Source organism: Podarcis erhardii, assembly GCF_964252035.2.
Source record: "Podarcis erhardii genome assembly, chromosome: 15".
Taxonomy (NCBI): Eukaryota; Metazoa; Chordata; class Lepidosauria; order Squamata; family Lacertidae; genus Podarcis; species Podarcis erhardii.
This window is the reverse complement of record NC_138505.1, coordinates 42,434,063-42,452,699: the sequence shown is the minus strand read 5'-3', so window position 1 is coordinate 42,452,699 and position 18,637 is coordinate 42,434,063. Positions and strand designations below refer to the sequence as shown.

Here is an 18,637-nt window from a genome sequence, read left to right as displayed (position 1 = left end):
AGACTTGGGACTCCAGTGCCACCCCCCCCATCATCTATAATACATCTATAATACACACACAAATAACTTACTGAAGTTGTGGATACTGTACATTCATAAAGGATTCTCAAGTGGTTATCCACTGGGCCATGCTGTAAGAGATAGAGAACTCTGGAAAAAAAAAAATTAATGGGAACTCCAGATTGCACTAAAGTGGTTTGTTTCACTGTGTGTAAAGCTGACATTTTAATTCCATCGTACATGATGAAATCAATAACTTACTGAAGAACAAGTCTTTAAAAGAAAACTGTAGTCAGTGCCAGGGGTGCTTGCTGAAGCCCACAGCACTACAGAGGGCCCACCCCCAACCTCTGAGGCCTCCTGGTCCTGCAGATCCATTTCCTTGCTGTTCACCTGCCCCCTCCAACATACAAGAGTGAGGGAGACATAGCAGAAACTCCCTCTGGGAAGTTGTGCAGATTGGGCACAGAACAAGAGGTCCAGTGAGTGGGGGTTACACTTCCTTGGCAAGCCCCTACTCACATTAGGATATATTCCCCAAGGGCTCCCCCAAGCCTGAAGCCCAAGGTAGAATGAACCAACCAACCAACCAACCAACCAACCAACCAACCAACCAATCAGAGGGTTGCATCAGAACAAAGTCCTACCTCTTAAAGTCTTCATCTTGGATATTTTCAAAAACCTTTTAAAAAGATATGGGAAAGTAAATGGAAAGTAGAAGAGGGTGGTTTTGGAAAACTAGCTTTCAGTGACAAAACTGAGATGTTCGGTCAGGCCAAAGCCCAATAGTTTACTGCACCATGGGGGTGGGGAAGAGAACCTGCTTAGCAGGTGAGATATTTTGCTGCATTTTAACTGGGGCTCTGCCTTTCTGGCAACTTCCAAATGCTGTGTGCATTTGAGCTGAGTATATCCCACCCCAAACATACATTTACACTTGCAGATGCAGATTATTCCCCAACTGACTGTGTTGTGTTAAAACTAGAAATTGGCACGGCTACGACTGGGTTGTGATTTGCAGATTACTCTCCTGAACACAGAACTCTGGAACTGATCTAAGAACAGAGAATCCCAAATCTTGACATCCTAATCCTCAAAGGTGACTTTCTATGTTTCTATGTTTCCTGAGTCAGACCCCTGGTCTTGTCTACTGTCTGGCTGCTGCTCGCCAGGCTTTCAAGAATAAAGTCTTCCCAGGCCTACCTAGAACCTCTGCTTACAAAGCAGACACTCTACCACTGAGCTGTGGCTCTCTCCACCAAAGAAAGAGGAAACTTCCAAATAATCCTGGAAAGTGTGTACAGTTACTCAGGAGTATTCCAATCCAAATGTCTTGCATTTTGCACAGCTCAAAGACATCATGACCACACCTGGGCAGTTTACTCAAAGGGCTTGCAGCTGAATATAATTGACTATGTGGTTTTTAAAGCTTAAAGGTAAAGGTAAAGGGACCCCTGACCATTAGGTCCAGTCGTGGCTGACTCTGGGGTTGTGGCGCTCATCTCGCTTTATTGGCCGAGGGAGCTGGCGTACAGCTTCCGGGTCATGTGGCCAGCATGACTAAGCCGCTTCTGGCGAACCAGAGCAGCGCACGGAAATGCCGTTTACCTTCCCACCGGAGCGGTACCTATTTATCTACTTGCACTTTGATGTGCTTTCGAACTGCTAGGTTGGCTCTTAAATGCTATTGTGCTGGTTTCTGGTTTTCTTTTAAATATGGTTTAAGGAGTTTGTAATATTTGGGTTTCTGTATTTTAATACTGTATGGAAGCTGCCATGTGAGGATAGGTATCCTAAAAGGAGATTTATAAAACTTTAAACGAACAAACTCCTGTGCCCATTGTCGTTCAACATCTTTATAAATGACTTAGATGATGGAACGGAGGGGGTGCTTATCAAATTTGTAGATGACACCAAACAGAGGGGTAGCTAATGCTGCAGAAGACAGAATCAGAATTCAAAATGACCTTAACAGATTGGAGAACTGTGTCCAAGCTAACAAAATGAATTTCAACAGGGACAAATGTAAGGTTCTACACTCTGGCAGGAAGAACCAGATGCACAAATATAAGATGGGGGACACCTAGCTTACTAGCAGTGCATGTGAAGAGGATCTAGGGGTCTGGGTGGACCACAAGCTTAACATGAGTCAACAGTGTGATGCAGCAGGGGGGGAAGCTAGCGCTATTCTAGGCAGCATCAAGAGAAGTCCAGATCAAGGGAAGTAATAGTCCTACTGTATTCTGCCTTGGTGAGACCACACCTGGAATACTGTCCAACTGTCATGGATGCTTTAGCTAAGATTTCTACACTGCAGGGGGTTGGACTAGATGACCTTTGGGTCCCTCCCAACTTTAAGATTCTATGATTTTATGAGATCTAGGCAGTTTCTAAGAATCTAGTTGCAGTGTGTGCCCCTTGTCCCCATCTCTCCACCTCACTGGTCCAGTAATACAACAAGTAATTTGTAAGACTGAGCCCTTTCCAAGGGTGTTGGTGTGAACATATCAACTGATTTTTTAATTTTTTAAAAAAGATAATTAAAAACTAGGAAAAAATGCAAAAAATGGCATTCACACTGATCTGGGCACCATTCATACTTCTCTGTGAGGAAAGGCTAAAGCATCTGGGGGCTTTTAGTTTAGAGAAAAGGAAGGTGGTAGAAGCTACACGGGGGTCATCTATCTTACATCTGGTCCTCACCAAGAGTTAGGAACTGATCAACAAGGTGGAAGCGCTGGGAAATTTGGGAGGAAGTTATCATGTCCTCTTAGGCTTCGTTATACACAGACAAGGGGAAGCCGAGTGTAGTTGAACGTGCACTATGCACTTTAAGAAGATTGCTACCAATACAGGAGATACAATATGACTGAGTCCTCTTTCTAAAGGGCACACTTACGTCTGTTGGTGGCACACTTGGACATAGCCATTTTTCTAATAGCATATTCCGTATTTTCTCCATATCCAAGTTGTTAATTTCAGCTATTTCTTTAGCCATTGCATGGATATCTACACAGAGAGAGACACAGTATTTTTATGACAAAACCCTCATTCCAGCTTGTATACACACTGTTCAGAAGGCACCAGTGCCCAACATAAATAAAATGAGAATGTGCCTTACACCTTCCTATGAACAGGCATCGCAGAGGATCATTGGCAGTTGCAGGCAAGCCATATTTCAAGGAAGATGCTTTGCCTGATAAGATGCTGAGGACTTCTCCCAGGCCTTTGGCTGATTTAACAGTCTATGGCTTTTTAAACTGGGTGGGGGCAGTTATTGTTTTTGTTTGTTACTGTTACGTATTGTTACTGTTACGTATTATTGGATCACAGGGCAGTATAGAAATTTAATAAGGGGCGGGGGGGGGGGGAGTCAAGTTTCCAGGCACAGTTTTTAAGCCATTGCTCTGCCCAGGTACCACTAGTTTGTCAGGGAGCCAGTAGTAAAAGCTTTAGTCGGGGGGTGTGGCTACAAACAAAACACTATTATTTTATTTATTAATGAAAATATTAACAGGCCACCTTTCTGACAAAGGACCTTAGTCAAGCCAATTAATTGTGAAGAAAGGTGTGCAAACAGAGAATCCTTGTGTTGCCTCTATCCTTTTTTGGTAGCAGAGTGGGAACAGTAGTGTCTGGTCCGCAGGAGCGCTGCTTTTATAAGGGTCCCAGGCAAATGCGGGCTCTCACAGAAGGCAAGAGAAGTGTGACCTAACCTGGGTAATTTCTGCCAGATGGATTCTGAAATCTTTCGGATATGCTGCTGTGCTGATAAAGCAAAACAACCAGATTTGCAGGTTTTCCAATGAGCTTCTGATGGCTCTCAGAGTGCAGCTTGTGCTCTGCAAGTACAGCCTCAGTAGCAGATCTCTGGCGTTGCATCTGCAGCTTCTTCAGATGCACTCGGGCCTTTTCACGAGAGTCATCCTTTATCGGAAGACAGAACATTTCATTTACAAGCAGAGCTAACAGGCTGCATCAACAAACAAATGGAAAAACGAAAACAATAAGCTAATAAGAATGGATTGCCAGTAAAACCTGTAAGTTCAACTGCTGCGTGCAAAGCTTGCATCTTACTGTGACAGCTTATTTCAGGTTATTACATATGTCCTTCTCTTCCTGAACTCCCTGAATGCTGCAGAGGCAAGAAGGCACAAACCCACTTCACTGCCTCAGCTGGGCCAAAATACCCCATGGCTTCTCTTCTCCTGGAACTTTCTCCATCTCTCTTTCCCCTCCAGGCACCTTTTTCCTTTGTATCACATCTGTGGTGTGGGCTGCTCTGTGGGGTTCTTTCTAAATGTTCTGTTTTAATATCATTTTTATTGAAGATTTTAATAAATTATAATACTTAAAAAATGGTTGTACAGCACACAGCTTTATGTGCTTTGTAAGGGGGGAAAAACCAACCAAACAAACCAAAAAGCTAGCATACTGTCTGTCATTATGAAAGGCAGCACAGTGGTGCCCCGCAAGACGAACGCCTCACAAGACGGAAAACCCGCTAGACGAAAGGGTTTTCCGTTTTGGAGGCGCTTCGCAAAACGAATTTCCCTATGGGCTTGCTTCGCAAGACGAAAATGTCTTGCGAGTTCCTGCGGGGGGTTTTCCCTTTTTTCCCCCTTTTCCTAAGCCCTAAGCCGCTTGTCAGCTGATCCGCTGATAAGCCGCTTATCAGCTGATCTGCTAAAAGCCGCTAAACAGCTAATAGCGCTAATCCGCTAAGCTGTCAATGGGCTTGCTTCGCAAGACGAAAAAACCGCTATACGAAGAGCCTCACGGAACGGATTAATTTCGTCTTGCGAGGCACCACTGCATTTGTGTGAAGAAACACATGCATACTCTACTGGAAGACAGACTGTACATCTCTGCAAAGTCCCTGCCAGTGTGGATAAGGCAACTCAGTGTCAGTAATGAAGGGACGGGTTTGTGCCCTATGGCACCAATACCCACCAGTACCGTACTCGACTTCTGACCATAGGAACAAATGGGGAGAGAAAGTAAAGTGCACTCCCTGTCTCCAGTGACCCCAACCACTTGGAATCAAGCCTCCTCTTATCTGCATAGCCACAGCCCCCGGTTCTGTTTCCTGGTCTCACCAGTGGAGCAGAATCTGAGAAATGGCATGTTATTTTACTTATACACGCACATGTGTGTAATTCAAACTTGTTCTCTAAATATTGATAACAGGCTTGTGGTGCAAGAGTTAATACCGTCACATTTGTATTCTTCAGCCATGTTTCAGCTAAACTGCAACAGAATTTCAAAGTCTGGGCCTTGGTGGATCCTGAAGGGAAAAAAGAAAAGAAAGAAGACATTAAAGCACTCTCTCAGTCACTTTCCCCTTCCTCCCTGCTTAGATCTCAAAACTGTTTGAGCTGGCATTCATCAGCAAAAGTCTGGTTGCAATGACAAAGCTTAACTCTGGAATGTGGAAAGTAACAAGGGACCATGAGATAAAGAAGTCACTCAAGACAAGAGGCCTGGCCTGCTCCACCATATTCCTGTATAAGACCTGTTCTCTGTCCAATAGTGCAAAGGCTTTTGCTCAAGTGGACGAGCGAGTTTTAACGCTGTGCAACAAAGAATCCATTGCAAAAGTTGTACAGTGGTACCTCGGGTTACACATGCTTCAGGTTACAGACTCCGCTAACCCAGAAATATTACCTTGGGTTAAGAACTTTGCTTCAGGATGAGAACAGAAATCATGCTCCGGCAGTGCAGCAGCAGCAGGAGGCCCCAATAGCTAAAGTGGTGCTTCGGGTTAAGAACAGTTTCAGGTTAAGAACAAACCTCCAGAACGAATTAAGTTCTTAACCCGAGGTGCCACCGTACAGCAGATTGTGGAATCTGTTGTGCAACAAAGTTCAGTAGGCGCGAAACATTTTTCCAGCAGAAAACAGTGTACCACTAAGTAACATATTGGATACAACCCTTAGCAACCAATGGAGTCCCCACAGTTCAAAAAGAGGAAGGACTGGAGCCATGCAAGCGTGTCATGAACTTTCAGGAAACAATATTCACTTAAGAAGGGCAAACAGGTGGGGGTTCGAAGGGGCGGGAGTGTAGGAATCACTCATCTGCCGGTGCATAAATAATCAACAGGCTCCCTTAAAGAAAATACGGAGTGCATTTCACATTCTGAATAAATCAGAACTAGAAGGCATATTGGGAAGTGGCATATCTGAGAGGAAGACCATCTCCTTTGCATGTAGAAGGTTCCAGTTTCAACCCCCAGCATCTTCTTGCAGAGCAAAACAGCCTCATCTGCCTGGGATCCTGGAGAACTGCTATCAGAGTAGACAATGCTAGGCTAGACAACTAATATGGTCCACAATAAGGCAGCTTCCTTTATCCATCTGGGCATCAATTCAAGTACAGTGGTACCTCTGGTTATGAACTTAATTTGTTCCTGAGGTCCGTTCTTAACCTGAGGTACCACTTTAGCTAACGGGGCCTCCCGCTGCCGCCAGCGTGCAATTTCTGATCTCATCCTGGGGCAAAGTTCTTAACCCAAGGTACTACTTCTGGGTTAGCGGAGTCTGTAACCTGAAGTGTTTGTAACCCGAGGTACCACTGTAACTGATGTGCAAAACGCCCTTTTAAAAAGACTATACTCCCCGCTAACCTGCTGGAAGTTCTTGCAAGATCTTGTAGGCGAGCGCTGTAGCCCATTCTGGATTAGCTATAGACAACAAGTAAGACTGAATGGTCTGCATGGTCTTGGCAATTTCCTTGTTAGATGTCAGCAAATATTCTCTTCTTGCCAGTTCCAGCATTTTCGGCTTCAGTTTTTCTTGAAACAGGTGGTTAGCTGCAGATGTGTAGAGGGTATCCAGTGAAACCTTGAAAAAAGAGCACAAAAACTGACAGGGCAGTGTGAGATCTTTCTATCCAACAAACTTAAGGGTATTACAAGTGGGATGCGCAACAAAATGCTTAAGTGTGGGGTTTCCTTGCTCAGATTTCCAACACTACATGAGCCAACAGTGTGACGCGGCAGCTAAAAAAGCCAATGCAATTCTGGGCTGCATCAATAGGAGTATTGCATCTAGATCAAGGGAAGTAATAGTGCCACTGTATTCTGCTCTGGTCAGACCCCACCTGGAGTACTGTGTCCAGTTCTGGGCACCACAGTTCAAGAAGGACACTGACAAACTGGAACGTGTCCAGAGGAGGGCAACCAAAATGGTCAAAGGCCTGGCAGCCCCCTCAAATATTTTATTGGGGGGAACTGAAGGGACTCCAGCCCCTAGGAGTTGATTGCTATGGCCAAAAGGCTTTTACCCTCTGCAGACTTGAAACCTTCCACAGGATGCACAACCAACCTGTGAAGGAATTCAAAGGCAGCGCTTGTTGGCTTCACAGGTTTAGGAGCCATTTCAACCTTAACTATGTGCACATGACTGGGGAGGCTGTAACTGGACACAGAGGCAGCAAAACTATTCCCTTGGCAATTAAAAGAGCTGCTTGGTTGGCATTAACCCTGTGAGAGGGTCCACTCAGTGGTCCCCTGTTTGTGGTCTGCCCTCCCTGTTGTGTGCTCCCTTCTTTATAACTTTTTAGATGAATTTTTAAATGTTCCCATTTACCTAGGCATTTGATTTCTATTCCTGGTAATCTTGTGATTGTTCTTAGATATGTTTTATTTTTGTTGTATTGTTTTAAGGCTGGTGTGTTTGCCACCCTGGACTCCTTTAGGAGGAAGGGTGGGAGAGATAATTATTTTTATTATTTGTAGCCAGCATCTGCTTGTAAGAGTTTGGGAGGTATCTGCATATTTGGAGGGGGTCCCCAAGACTCGCAGTAGGTAGGTAGGTAGATAAATGGAGGAATACCAAAACAGCCAAAGGAGGACTGGGTGTGTTCAGTAGCTGTGAAATGCTAGCTGACAGGGGGAGGGAGAAGTAGAAAAGGGGACAGGGAGAATGGAATATAGTCATAGAATCATAGAGTTGGAAGAGACCACAAGGGCCATCGAGTCCAACCCCCTGCCAAGCAGGAAACACCATCAGAGCACTCCTGACATATGGTTGTCAAGCCTCTGCTTAAAGACCTCCAAAGAAGGAGACTCCACCACACTCCTTGGCAGCAAATTCCACTGTCAAACAGCTCTTACTGTCAGGAAGTTCTTCCTAATGTTTAGGTGGAATCTTCTTTCTTGTAGTTTGGAACCATTGCTCCGTGTCCGCTTCTCTGGAGCAGCAGAAAACAACCTTTCTCCCTCCTCTATGTGACATCCTTTTATATATTTGAACATGGCCATCATATCACCCCTTAACCTCCTCTTCTCCAGGCTAAACATGCCCAGCTCCCTTAGCCGTTCCTCATAAGGCATCGTTTCCAGGCCTTTGACCATTTTGGTTGCCCTCCTCTGGACACGTTCCAGTTTGTCAGTGTCCTTCTTGAACTGTGGTGCCCAGAACTGGACACAGTACTCCAGGTGAGGTCTGACCAGAGCAGAATACAGTGGCACTATTACTTCCCTTGATCTAGATGCTATACTCCTATTGATGCAGCCCAGAATTGCATTGGCTTTTTTAGCTGCCGCATCACACTGTTGGCTCATGTCAAGTTTGTGGTCAACCAAGACTCCTAGATCCTTTTCACATGTACTGCTCTCAAGCCAGATATGCCTGCCTTTCATGAATTTACCTAATCTGCTTTTAGAAAGATGCCCCCTCAGTTTGTGTTGCGTTCATCTCATCTTGCAACAAGCTAATTCCACAAGTTAAAACAAGATCAAAAATATGCTCATCATTACCTTCAAAAGTTTGGAGATCAAGAGAATTTTTGGGAATGATTCCTCACTGAGCTCTGGATCTACAAAAAGAAAAGCCATAAATGATTTTCCAAATGCTATCAGAAAACAGAAAATGGCTCTTACCATGAATTTTGAGAAGGTTTGAGAAGCAGACTCAAGGATATTCAATTGACGGGATGACTCCACTTCCCACTGACTCAGACAGGCTGAGCTCTTTCACACGTTTCGTCTCCCCAACCAGAGGGAGAAGTAATCTTGCCTCCAGATCAACTGGCAGAGCTACGGATGACCCCTCAACACTAACATTTTTATGGCACAGCACCACAGAGCCATGCCAATTATTCAAAAAAGTATAATAATAATAATAATAATAATAATAATAATAATAATAATAATAAATTTTATTTATATCCCGCCCTCCCCAGCCGAAGCCGGGCTCAGAGCGGCTAACATCAAATGTTTAATACATTAACATAAGATCAGACAATCAATTAAAATACATCCTCAAATCAGATCAGGATCAGAATAAAATCCAATCGGATGGCAACCCGCAGATTAGGGTTGGGGACCTTCAATGCTCACCAGGCCCAACTGTTTGTGCTGAACTTATATGGGCCTGTGAGAAAAATTGGGAGGCCACTTTCAGCAAGTTCTTCTGAAAGGGGAGAGGGAGTCAGACTGAACCCCGACCAAAGGCCTGGCAGAACAGCTCCGTCTTGCAGGCCCTGCGGAAAGATGTCAAGTCCCGCAAGCCCTAGTCTCTTGTGACAGAGCGTTCCACCAGGTTGGAGCCGCAGCCGAAAAAGCCCTGGCTCTAGTTGAGGCCAGCCTAACCTCTCTGTGGCCCGGGACCTTCAAGATGTTTTTATTTGAAGACCGTAAGTTCCTCTGTGGGACATACCAGGAGAGGTGGTCCCGTAGGTACGAGGGTCCTAGGCCGTATAGGGCTTTAAAGGTTAAAACCAGCACCTTCAACCTGATCCTGTACTCCACCGGGAGCCAGTGCAGCTGGTATAGCACCGGGTGAATGTGATCTCGCAGCGAGGACCCCGTAAGGAGTCTCGCCGCGGCATTCTGCACCCGCTGGAGTTGGGGGAACTTTTTGCAGGGCCCCATAGGCTTGCCAGTGCAGTGCTTTTTTCTAGAAAAAAAGCTGCTGGTACTCACCATTGTTACAGAAGTGTCACATTTTAAACCACCCCCCTAGAGTGCCAGTACCGTGTACCTGAGTACCCCCGGGGGGGGGAGAGACAGAACACATCAAAGAACTCTGCCTATCTGAGTCAGTGGGAGGAGTAATCCTGTCAATCAAATATCCTCTCGTCCACACCTGCAAATGTACCTTTACCATCAGCCTAAGAATGAGCTGCTGCAGGGAGCTTGCTTTCCTGCCAGAAAGAAGACTTGCAAACATACTGTGTGCAGTTCTGCATGCCTCACCTTAAAAAAGTAGAATTGGAAAAAGTACAGGAAATTGCAACCACAATTATCAAGGGGATGGAGCAACTCTCCTATAAGGAAAGGTTGCAGCACTGGGGACTTGACAGAAAAGGAGAATAAGAAGTAGCATTATAGGTTATAAAATTATGCATGGCACAGAGAAAGTGGATAAAGAAAAGTTTTTCTCCCTCTCTCATAACACTAGAACTTGTGAACATTCAAATGAAGCTGAATGTTTGAAAATTCTGGACTTTTCCATGCAGTGCATATGAAACTATGAAACTTGCTCCCACAGGAGGCAACGAGGACCACCAGCACGAGGGCTTGAAAAGGCTATCAGTGGCCATTAGCCAGGAGGGCCATGCTCTGCCTCCCCACTTGGACGCAGTCATGCTTCTGAATACCAGTTGCTGGAAACTCTGAGGAGGGAGAGTGATCTTGTGGGGGGGGTCCTGCTTGTGGGTTTGCTACAGTGAGAAGAGGATGTTGGACTGGATGGACCAGCGGCCTGATCCAGGAGGCTCTTCTTATGTTCCATGCACAGAGTGCTTGAGTTCACTTCCAGTGTTTTCCTCTCTGTTGCTGGGCCATGACCTTCAACAGGAAAGAGTGATGAAAAAACCACCTATGCCCCAAGACCCTTCAACTTCCTGCTCAGATTCTCAGAGTCCTTTTCTATACATTAAAGGCTGTGTGTGTCAGTATTGTTTGTACCCACATGAATCAGAAGGAAGGGGTTGTGGTCAATGGGTTTTATAAGACATGGCAACCTCTGTTGCATAGTAAATCTTTGCACCTGGAAGACAGCACACCTCCTGGGACATCCTGTTACCTCCACCCACTGCGGCTCTGTCCCCTTAAGTAGGGAGTCACCTGCCACCACTCAGCGGTGTAGCATGGGGTGGGTGGGGCTGAGGGGCCGTTGGCCTGGGCATGGTTTGGCCCCACATTCCTTCCTACTCCCTTTTCCTCTTGTGTCATGTAAGACTGTAAGGCTGAGGGCAAGCTACTTTTAAGTTAATGATTGCTGCCAGCTGTTCTGGGAGCTTTTTTCAGCTGAAGAAAGCAGGGGAAATTCTTTAAATGCATCTTTTTTCATTTATGGTTTAAAAAGTGCTGGGTTTTGTTTGTTTGTTTTTGCAAACTTACAAATGATTTTCCAGAAACACTGCAATGTTCTAAAGAAGATCAAGTGGAAAGGCAGCCTGGTTTGAGCAGCTGGTGATAAAGGAATAGCCTGTTCAAAGGCATACTGATGTTCCAGATCTCCAGGAGTGGAAGTTCTTTTATAGGATTTCAGGAGTTTTATGAGCTTCAGGGCCTAGAGGGACAAAGACAAAATGCTCATTCCAGAGCTGGCTTTTAAAAGATAAATATACACACTCTGGAATAAGATTCAGGCAGGGCGACTGAACAAATGTCGTTACTTAACAAATTATTTAAGAATAATGCCTGTAAAGTACATACTTTTCAAATGGACTAGCAGTACTACTTGTTTCTGGTAACAAGCATTACTTGAAACTTCTAGGGGATTCTAGAGGTTCTCTTCAAAATGGATTATATATGCAGCACTGGGTTAGAATAATCCATAGTTCATCGAACAGATCCCCCATTTAAAAGCCAGATTGCAATTCCGTAAGTCAATGGGCTCAGTTCATTATCTTACCTGATTCAGAGAGATGCCTGCTGCTTCCACACCAGCCTTTTCTGTGATTGTCAGAAGACTTTCAATCCTTTCATAGTCATATGGATCAAGCTGTTCCAGGAATTAGAAGCAAACAGGAAACAAAAACACAGAACAAACCAAAAGGAATGGATAAATCCCAGACGATAAAGCTCATAAAAACAAATACATGTCAGGCTGCTGAAGACAGAAACAAAGCTCAGCCTTTGGTCATGCTCCCTCCACTCAGTGACTCTGCTGTCACAAACATGAATCCCCCTTGCCCTTTCCCTGCTGACCTTAACCATGGATAGTGATAACCAGGTTCTCTCATAACCAGGGTTTGCTAACCAGATACAAACCCTGGTTTAGATGGAACAAAGTTAAATACTAACCATTCCAAGGTCAAATTCACATGCAGCTATTAAGTGCATGCAATGATCACATGTGGCAGGGACAGCAAATTGAGGACAACTTGTGACTCTTGGAGACTGTAATGTTGGGCATCTATCTTCTGTAATGAAGTATTAAATAAAAGTTAGTTGCTCTGGAGGTACTTTCCTCAGATGGGTCTAGCGGGCTGTCATAATCTAGTTAAGAGCAGGTTGGTCTGTGGGTGGCCTCATCTTAAAAGCGGTGGGGTTGAAACTAGACAGAGTTTCGGCCTCTTCCTTCTAATTAGTATGAAAAATTATTTGCAAAAAACTGTTAGGCTTAATCAGTCCATCCTTCTAATTAATACTGCCCTATTCCTTACAATGGAATAGAAATTGTGGAATTTAGGTTTGGGGGATAAACACAGCCTGTAAGTTTTACCTTGTGCAACATTACACTGAGGCTTGTAACCAAGTCAGTAGTGCTTTTCAGAAGAGGGATTGTTTCTGCAGCTCTGGCCACTACCAATGCATGAGTCTGCTTCCCAGAATGCCCCCCCAAATACCCTTCAGCATGACTCATGCTAGCATTCTGGAGGTGTGTTTCAATGCAAAGCTGCAAAGCTGAATCAGTATCCAACTGGAAAGTGCTGAAAAGAAAAGAAAAAAGCACATGGAACTGGAGGGATACAACAACAAAAAATATGTATCTTTATTCATAAAACCAATGATTCAGTCAGGTAGTATGTTTTGAATACAGTAAGAGTTGGGAATATTTTTCTGAGCGCCTCTCCAAACATCTTTTCTATTGTACATTCATGATGATTTGGTATCAGAGCAGTTATACACAATTCTATTTCTTTATTATTAAAAAGTAAATTTCACTTATATAAATAATTAAGTTAGAAATAACAGCCAATCACAAACAGCTTACATAAATCAAATTAATTTAACCACATCCAAAATTAATAAATTAAATCTTAACTTCCAGTGCAATGCATACAGAACAAAGAAATGTTTATCAAAGATGTATTTAATATGGAGAATTAGGTAAAGGTAAAGGGACCCCTGACTGATAAGTCCAGGCACAGCCGACTCTGGGGTTGCGGCGCTCATCTTGCTTTACTGGCCGAGGGAGCCGGCGTTTGTCCGCAGACAGCTTCCGGGTCATGTGGCCAGCATGACTAAGCCGCTTCTGGTGAACCAGAGCAGCGCACGGAAACACTGTTTACCTTCCCGCCGGAGCGATACTTATTTATCTACTTGCACTTTGACATGCTTTCGAACTGCTAGGTTGGCAGGAGCAGGGACAGAGCAACGGGAGCTCACCCCGTCACGGGGATTCGAACCGCCGACCTTCTGATCAGCAAGTCCTAGGCTCTGTGGTTTAGACCACAGCACCACTTGCGTCTCATGGAGAATTGGCACAGTCCAAATTTTGCATTTTCAAAAATTACTAGTCTGTTTTAACTTTAATCATGTTTCTGGTGAAGTAGTCAAACTGAAAGAGAAACTCAGGTGATATCAGATCATCATACAACTCATGGTTAAAAGGCTACATCTAATTTGTAAGCAGGATTACAGTGGTACCTCTGGATACAAATGGGATCCAATCCGGATCCCCGTTCACATCCTGAAGCGAACGTAACCCGCGTCTGTGCGGGTCGCGATTCGTCAATTCCGCGCATGCGCGGGACGTCCTTTTGACCGTCTGCGTATGCGCGAGCGGCAAAACCCTAAAGTAACGCGTTCCGTTACTTCCGGGTTGCTGCGAAGTACAACCCAAAAGCGCTCAACCTGAAGCACATCTAACCCGAGGTATGACTGTACAGCAATTCCAGAGAAAGGATATGATAGTAATGAAGTTCCGTTTTCAATAGCTTTTGCGCCTGCAAAAGTTTCAGGGTGGGCATATTGCTTCATTTATCACTGCATGACCTGTAACTTCCTGCTGAAATCCTGTCTTTATTTTTTAACAACAAATCATTTTTTAATGGGGGGGGGGGGTTGTGCTGCTTTTGTTGTGCTAAAGTGCAAGAGTGGCCCCTCCAGATGACAATAATACAGTGACACTGAGGAAGCTTTGCAGAGCAGGTAGTAACATGGAAGGATATGTGGACAGTCTAATATAAATCCAGCACTAATGAACATACACAAGAGCATAAGAATAGCCCAGATGAATCAGGACAGTGGTCCATCTAGTCCAGCATACTGTTCTCACTGTGGCCAACCAGATGCCCCCTGTGGGAAGGAAAATCTGAGCACTCTCTCCTTCTGTGGCATCCAGCAATTGGTATTCAGAAGCATGACTGCCTTCGACCTTGGCCAGGAGCCATTGATAACCTTAGCTACCATGAAATATTACTGCGCTAATGATGTGTTACAGAACACATCTCTTTAAAAAAACCCAGTTCAGAGGGCCTATTAGGCAGACATTTTATTTATTTTATTTCATAAAATTTATATACCACTTGATTGTAAAACACACACACACACACACACATACCTCAGAGCAGTTTACAAATGATATTTCTAAATTATTTTAACAAACGTTTATGGAATAAAATGGTGTTTTTATAGCAAGAATGATATTTAGCTTTCGTACCTGCAGTATTTTAGTATGAGATCTGTATCCACATTTGGATGCTGTACCAAAGTTCTTAGAAGCTCTTTCTTCCTTACTGAGGGCATTCTAAATAAATCCTGGAAAGAGATCTATAAACAAAATGCCAAATTTAAGAAAATGGAAGTGGTGGAAACACCATTGCCTGATGAAGAACAGAATGTCTCTCTCCCCTCAAGTTCTTTCTCTGGAGCAGCTCCTTCTCCACTACTTGTTTGAGCTTCACACATCCACTTCTCTTTTGGCACAAAGAATTGATCTAAGCTTCCTTGTCTGGAGCGGAATGCTGTTATGGACATGCCTTTAGGCAGAGGGTGTCTTAGTAATCAGGTGGGTTTTAGTCAAATTTGGCACCTGGAAGTAGGGGCTCCGTTCTAAGCGGCCCTATCTCTCCAATTTAAAATTGTATCATCAGCAAATGCTGCAACTCATTTACTCTGGAGCATGGACAAGGACTTAAGCAAAACAACTCTAGAGTAAGTGTACTGAAGGGTAAAGTAAATGTTCTTACATGTTTCTGGTGTTTGTGCAGCAGTAAGTGGTCCAGTCACTCATTTTACTCACATCATGAGCAGATTACAAAAAGTCACCAAACTTCAACAGAAAATGTGCAGCAGCAAGGTTTGGAGGAATATTTATCATCCTAAAGGTAAAGGTAAAGGTAAAGGTACCCCTGCCCGTACGGGCCAGTCGTGTCCGACTCTAGGGTTGCGCGCCCATCTCACTTAAGAGGCCGGGGGCCAGCGCTGTCCGGAGACACTTCCGGGTCACGTGGCCAGCGTGACGAAGTTGCAGCTGGTGAGCCAGCACCAGCGCAGCACACGTTTACCTTCCCGCTATAAAGCGGTACCTATTTATCTACTTGCACTTAGGGGTGCTTTCGAACTGCTAGGTGGGCAGGAGCTGGGACCAAACGACGGGAGCTCACCCCGCCACGGGGATTCGAACCGCTGACCATACGATTGGCAAGTCCTAGGCGCTGAGGTTTTACCCACAGCGCCACCCGCGTCCCCATTTATCATCATATATGTGTGCAAATATTCTCTGGTCAAAGAGCCAATTTAAGAATCAGCTCCCAGGAAATGTAAATAAACCATTTGATCCAAATTCAAACGCAAAAAAGCACTCACACCAAGTTTACCAAGCTGAATACCCCATTCAGCATCTGTGATTAATTCTTCAAATGCTTGTTTCTCGTTTGTCTCATCATAGTAACTGGCTAGCTGCACTCCAACAAGACCAACTGCCTGTTTGTGGGGGAAAGAAATTGTAATGAAGAAAAACACAAGTGTACTTGCAATCATTCACAAACCCTTCAGGTATTTTTAAAAAGGAGCCTCCTCATGCTTTTGTATCTTATTGCTTATGCTATCATTCAATTAGATTTTTCTCATATTATACTGGTTTTTATTTTTCCTTAACTATCTAATCAATGAATAAAAACAAAAAAGGGGAAAAATATATCTCTGCAACAGATCACATCAATCTGTAGTGCAGTATCATATGCTGCAAGAGTAGATAAGTCTTCCAACAAATGAACAATTGGGGGAGATGTAAGTTCCTTCCAGTGTCATGACGCCAGACTTTTGGTCACCAACAGAGCACACAAAGCCCACGAAACTATGGCATGACCACTAGGTGGTGATAAGAAGCATATGTTTTCGCTTTGAAGTGACGTTGCCCAGTACATTTAAACTTGGGGAACTCTGGTTCATTAAAATTAACCAGAATTCCTCTTTACATCCATTCTCAGGGGAACCCTGATTTAAACAGTCATTTATGATCTTGGCTAAACAAATAATTATTTACAAATGGAAGCAGATTCTTCAGATCTCATCTTTGCAACTGTGCTGGAGAAGGGGAGGGAAGCACAAGAACACAAGAACCACCTCCTGTATGTGGCCAGAGGAATCCTGTTCTCACAGTGGCCAACCAGACACTTATGGGAAGCCCAGAAACAAGGCATAACTAACTGAAAAATGTTTTAAACAACTTACCAGAATCTTGCTGTAATTCTGTGACATGTTATTTATGACGTCCCAGAGCTTTTTAAATACATCATCTTTGGACAACAAAGTACAGTAACCCAGTGCAAGGTTGTGGTCTATCAGGTGGCTGTTGAAAACCTTTGGAAGTAAAAATACTTTAAAGTAAGCTCTTTTTAAAAATAGTCTGCCTTAATTTAAATTTTCTGTAAATCAGGAAACAATATGGCACTTGGCAAACAAAGGGCACCCCCCCCAAGAAAGTTCTCCTGCACAAGCATCAACAAATGAACGGGAACTGCAAAAGAGCTAAGGAGAGGAAATCGGGTGCCCTGCAAAGCCATTTCCTCCTCACAATACATGCTTACATGCTCACCTTGTGCAATAGGCCCATAATGATGCTTTTAATTAGTGAAGTAGATTTTTGAATCAGTGTTAAGAAGAATGTTCTGGCATCATCCAGTGTCTTCCGGTCATACAGCTGATGGACAGAGAATAATATACTGGAACGATTTTGTTGCTATGAAAACATGTGTCATATACATTACAAGCATCACAAACAAGATCCAAAGATGGCAAAGCTGTTTGGCTCTTAGGAGCAGAGCCTGAGCTGTAGTGCAATTGGACAGCAGCCCAGTCAGATCACTGCACCCAGCTGCTTTAAGTAAAATCTTGCCCTCCACTCACACACTCTGCAAACACCTTCATAGGCAGGGAACTAGGAGGAGTAAAACTAGACATAACCCCACTCACACACTCAGCAATTACATTAATGTCATTTCTATGATGTAAATAGCAAGTGTAGGGGAAGGGGTCTTGATATAGATCAAGACCATGGTGGCTGCTTTTCATCTTTTGCCTCCTCTGCAGTATTGATCCAGATAGAAGGCACCATGTCTGCTATTTGCATGGGAAGGAACACTTATGGATCACAGTTATATAATGGCTGCCACTGGCACAAAATGCAAACCTTACTTCCCATGCAAATAGGATATTGCCAGGTGCTTGATCCAAGACTACAGCCGGGGCAGAGAGTCCAAGCCTCACTACTGTCACCGTCCCCCACCTGCTATGTATATTCACACAAATGCTAATCGAGTAAATGGTGTCCTATCCAGTTTGGCCTTAGGCACAAGCCTAAAGTAGACCTCACTAGAGTAGGTTCCTTGCAGATCCGGCACATACCTTTTCACACAGACTAATTTCCACGCTGTTTGATGTCATATGCTGCAAGAATGACCCAAAAGCAGAGGCAATTAGCCCCAAAGCCAACTCTAATTGGCCAAATTCTTGTAAGCTGCTGAGCAGAACAAAGATGGGATTCCTGCATGATAGGCAAACATCCATTCCTAGAGGGGAAAGTTACAGAATGTTGTAAGAATGACAATTGGGCTGATATTGGAAATTATGGATTTGTAGGGCACACTGTAGGGAGCTAACTTGGCAAGGTACCCACTGAAGAAAAAACGGGGGGGGGGGGGTTGTCAGTCAGTGGTAACACTCCTGATTGACTTCAGCAGATCTGAAACCAGAACCAAAAGATGGCCTGCAAGACAGAGGAAATAAAGTGCAAACAGCAATCAACCAGTGGACACACTCTGATCAATGTCTTCCCAGAGGTCCAGCCCGTTGAGCATACACACAGGTATGTGTGTGTAGGATTGTGGCCTAAAGCTACTCCCACCTGGACTACTTCAATGCGCTCTACGTGGAGCTACCTTTGAAGGTGACTACAACTAATCCAGAATGTGGCAGCTAGACTGGTGACTGGGAGTGGCCGCCGAAACC

The 18,637-nt window shown here is 44.2% G+C and overlaps 1 protein-coding gene across 5 annotated transcripts in view; it reads right to left on the bottom strand.

Annotated features, from left to right (window-relative positions):
- KNTC1 (kinetochore associated 1) overlaps window positions 1–18,637 on the bottom strand; it is a 90,423-nt gene that overhangs the window by 12,170 nt on the left and 59,616 nt on the right. For all 5 annotated transcript variants that reach the window (XM_081842593.1, XM_081842594.1, XM_081842592.1 and 2 more), the window contains 15 exons: window positions 18,035–18,198; window positions 17,226–17,330; window positions 16,862–16,990; window positions 15,995–16,111; window positions 14,847–14,956; window positions 12,684–12,891; window positions 11,871–11,960; window positions 11,354–11,525; window positions 8,765–8,823; window positions 6,629–6,845; window positions 5,214–5,287; window positions 3,717–3,927; window positions 2,900–3,009; window positions 648–682; window positions 72–150 (listed from right to left, as the gene is read on the bottom strand). In XM_081842593.1, coding sequence (XP_081698719.1) covers window positions 72–150; window positions 648–682; window positions 2,900–3,009; window positions 3,717–3,927; window positions 5,214–5,287; window positions 6,629–6,845; window positions 8,765–8,823; window positions 11,354–11,525; window positions 11,871–11,960; window positions 12,684–12,891; window positions 14,847–14,956; window positions 15,995–16,111; window positions 16,862–16,990; window positions 17,226–17,330; window positions 18,035–18,198 — 1,880 coding nt within the window. The remainder of the gene's footprint in view (window positions 1–71; window positions 151–647; window positions 683–2,899; window positions 3,010–3,716; window positions 3,928–5,213; window positions 5,288–6,628; window positions 6,846–8,764; window positions 8,824–11,353; window positions 11,526–11,870; window positions 11,961–12,683; window positions 12,892–14,846; window positions 14,957–15,994; window positions 16,112–16,861; window positions 16,991–17,225; window positions 17,331–18,034; window positions 18,199–18,637) is intronic.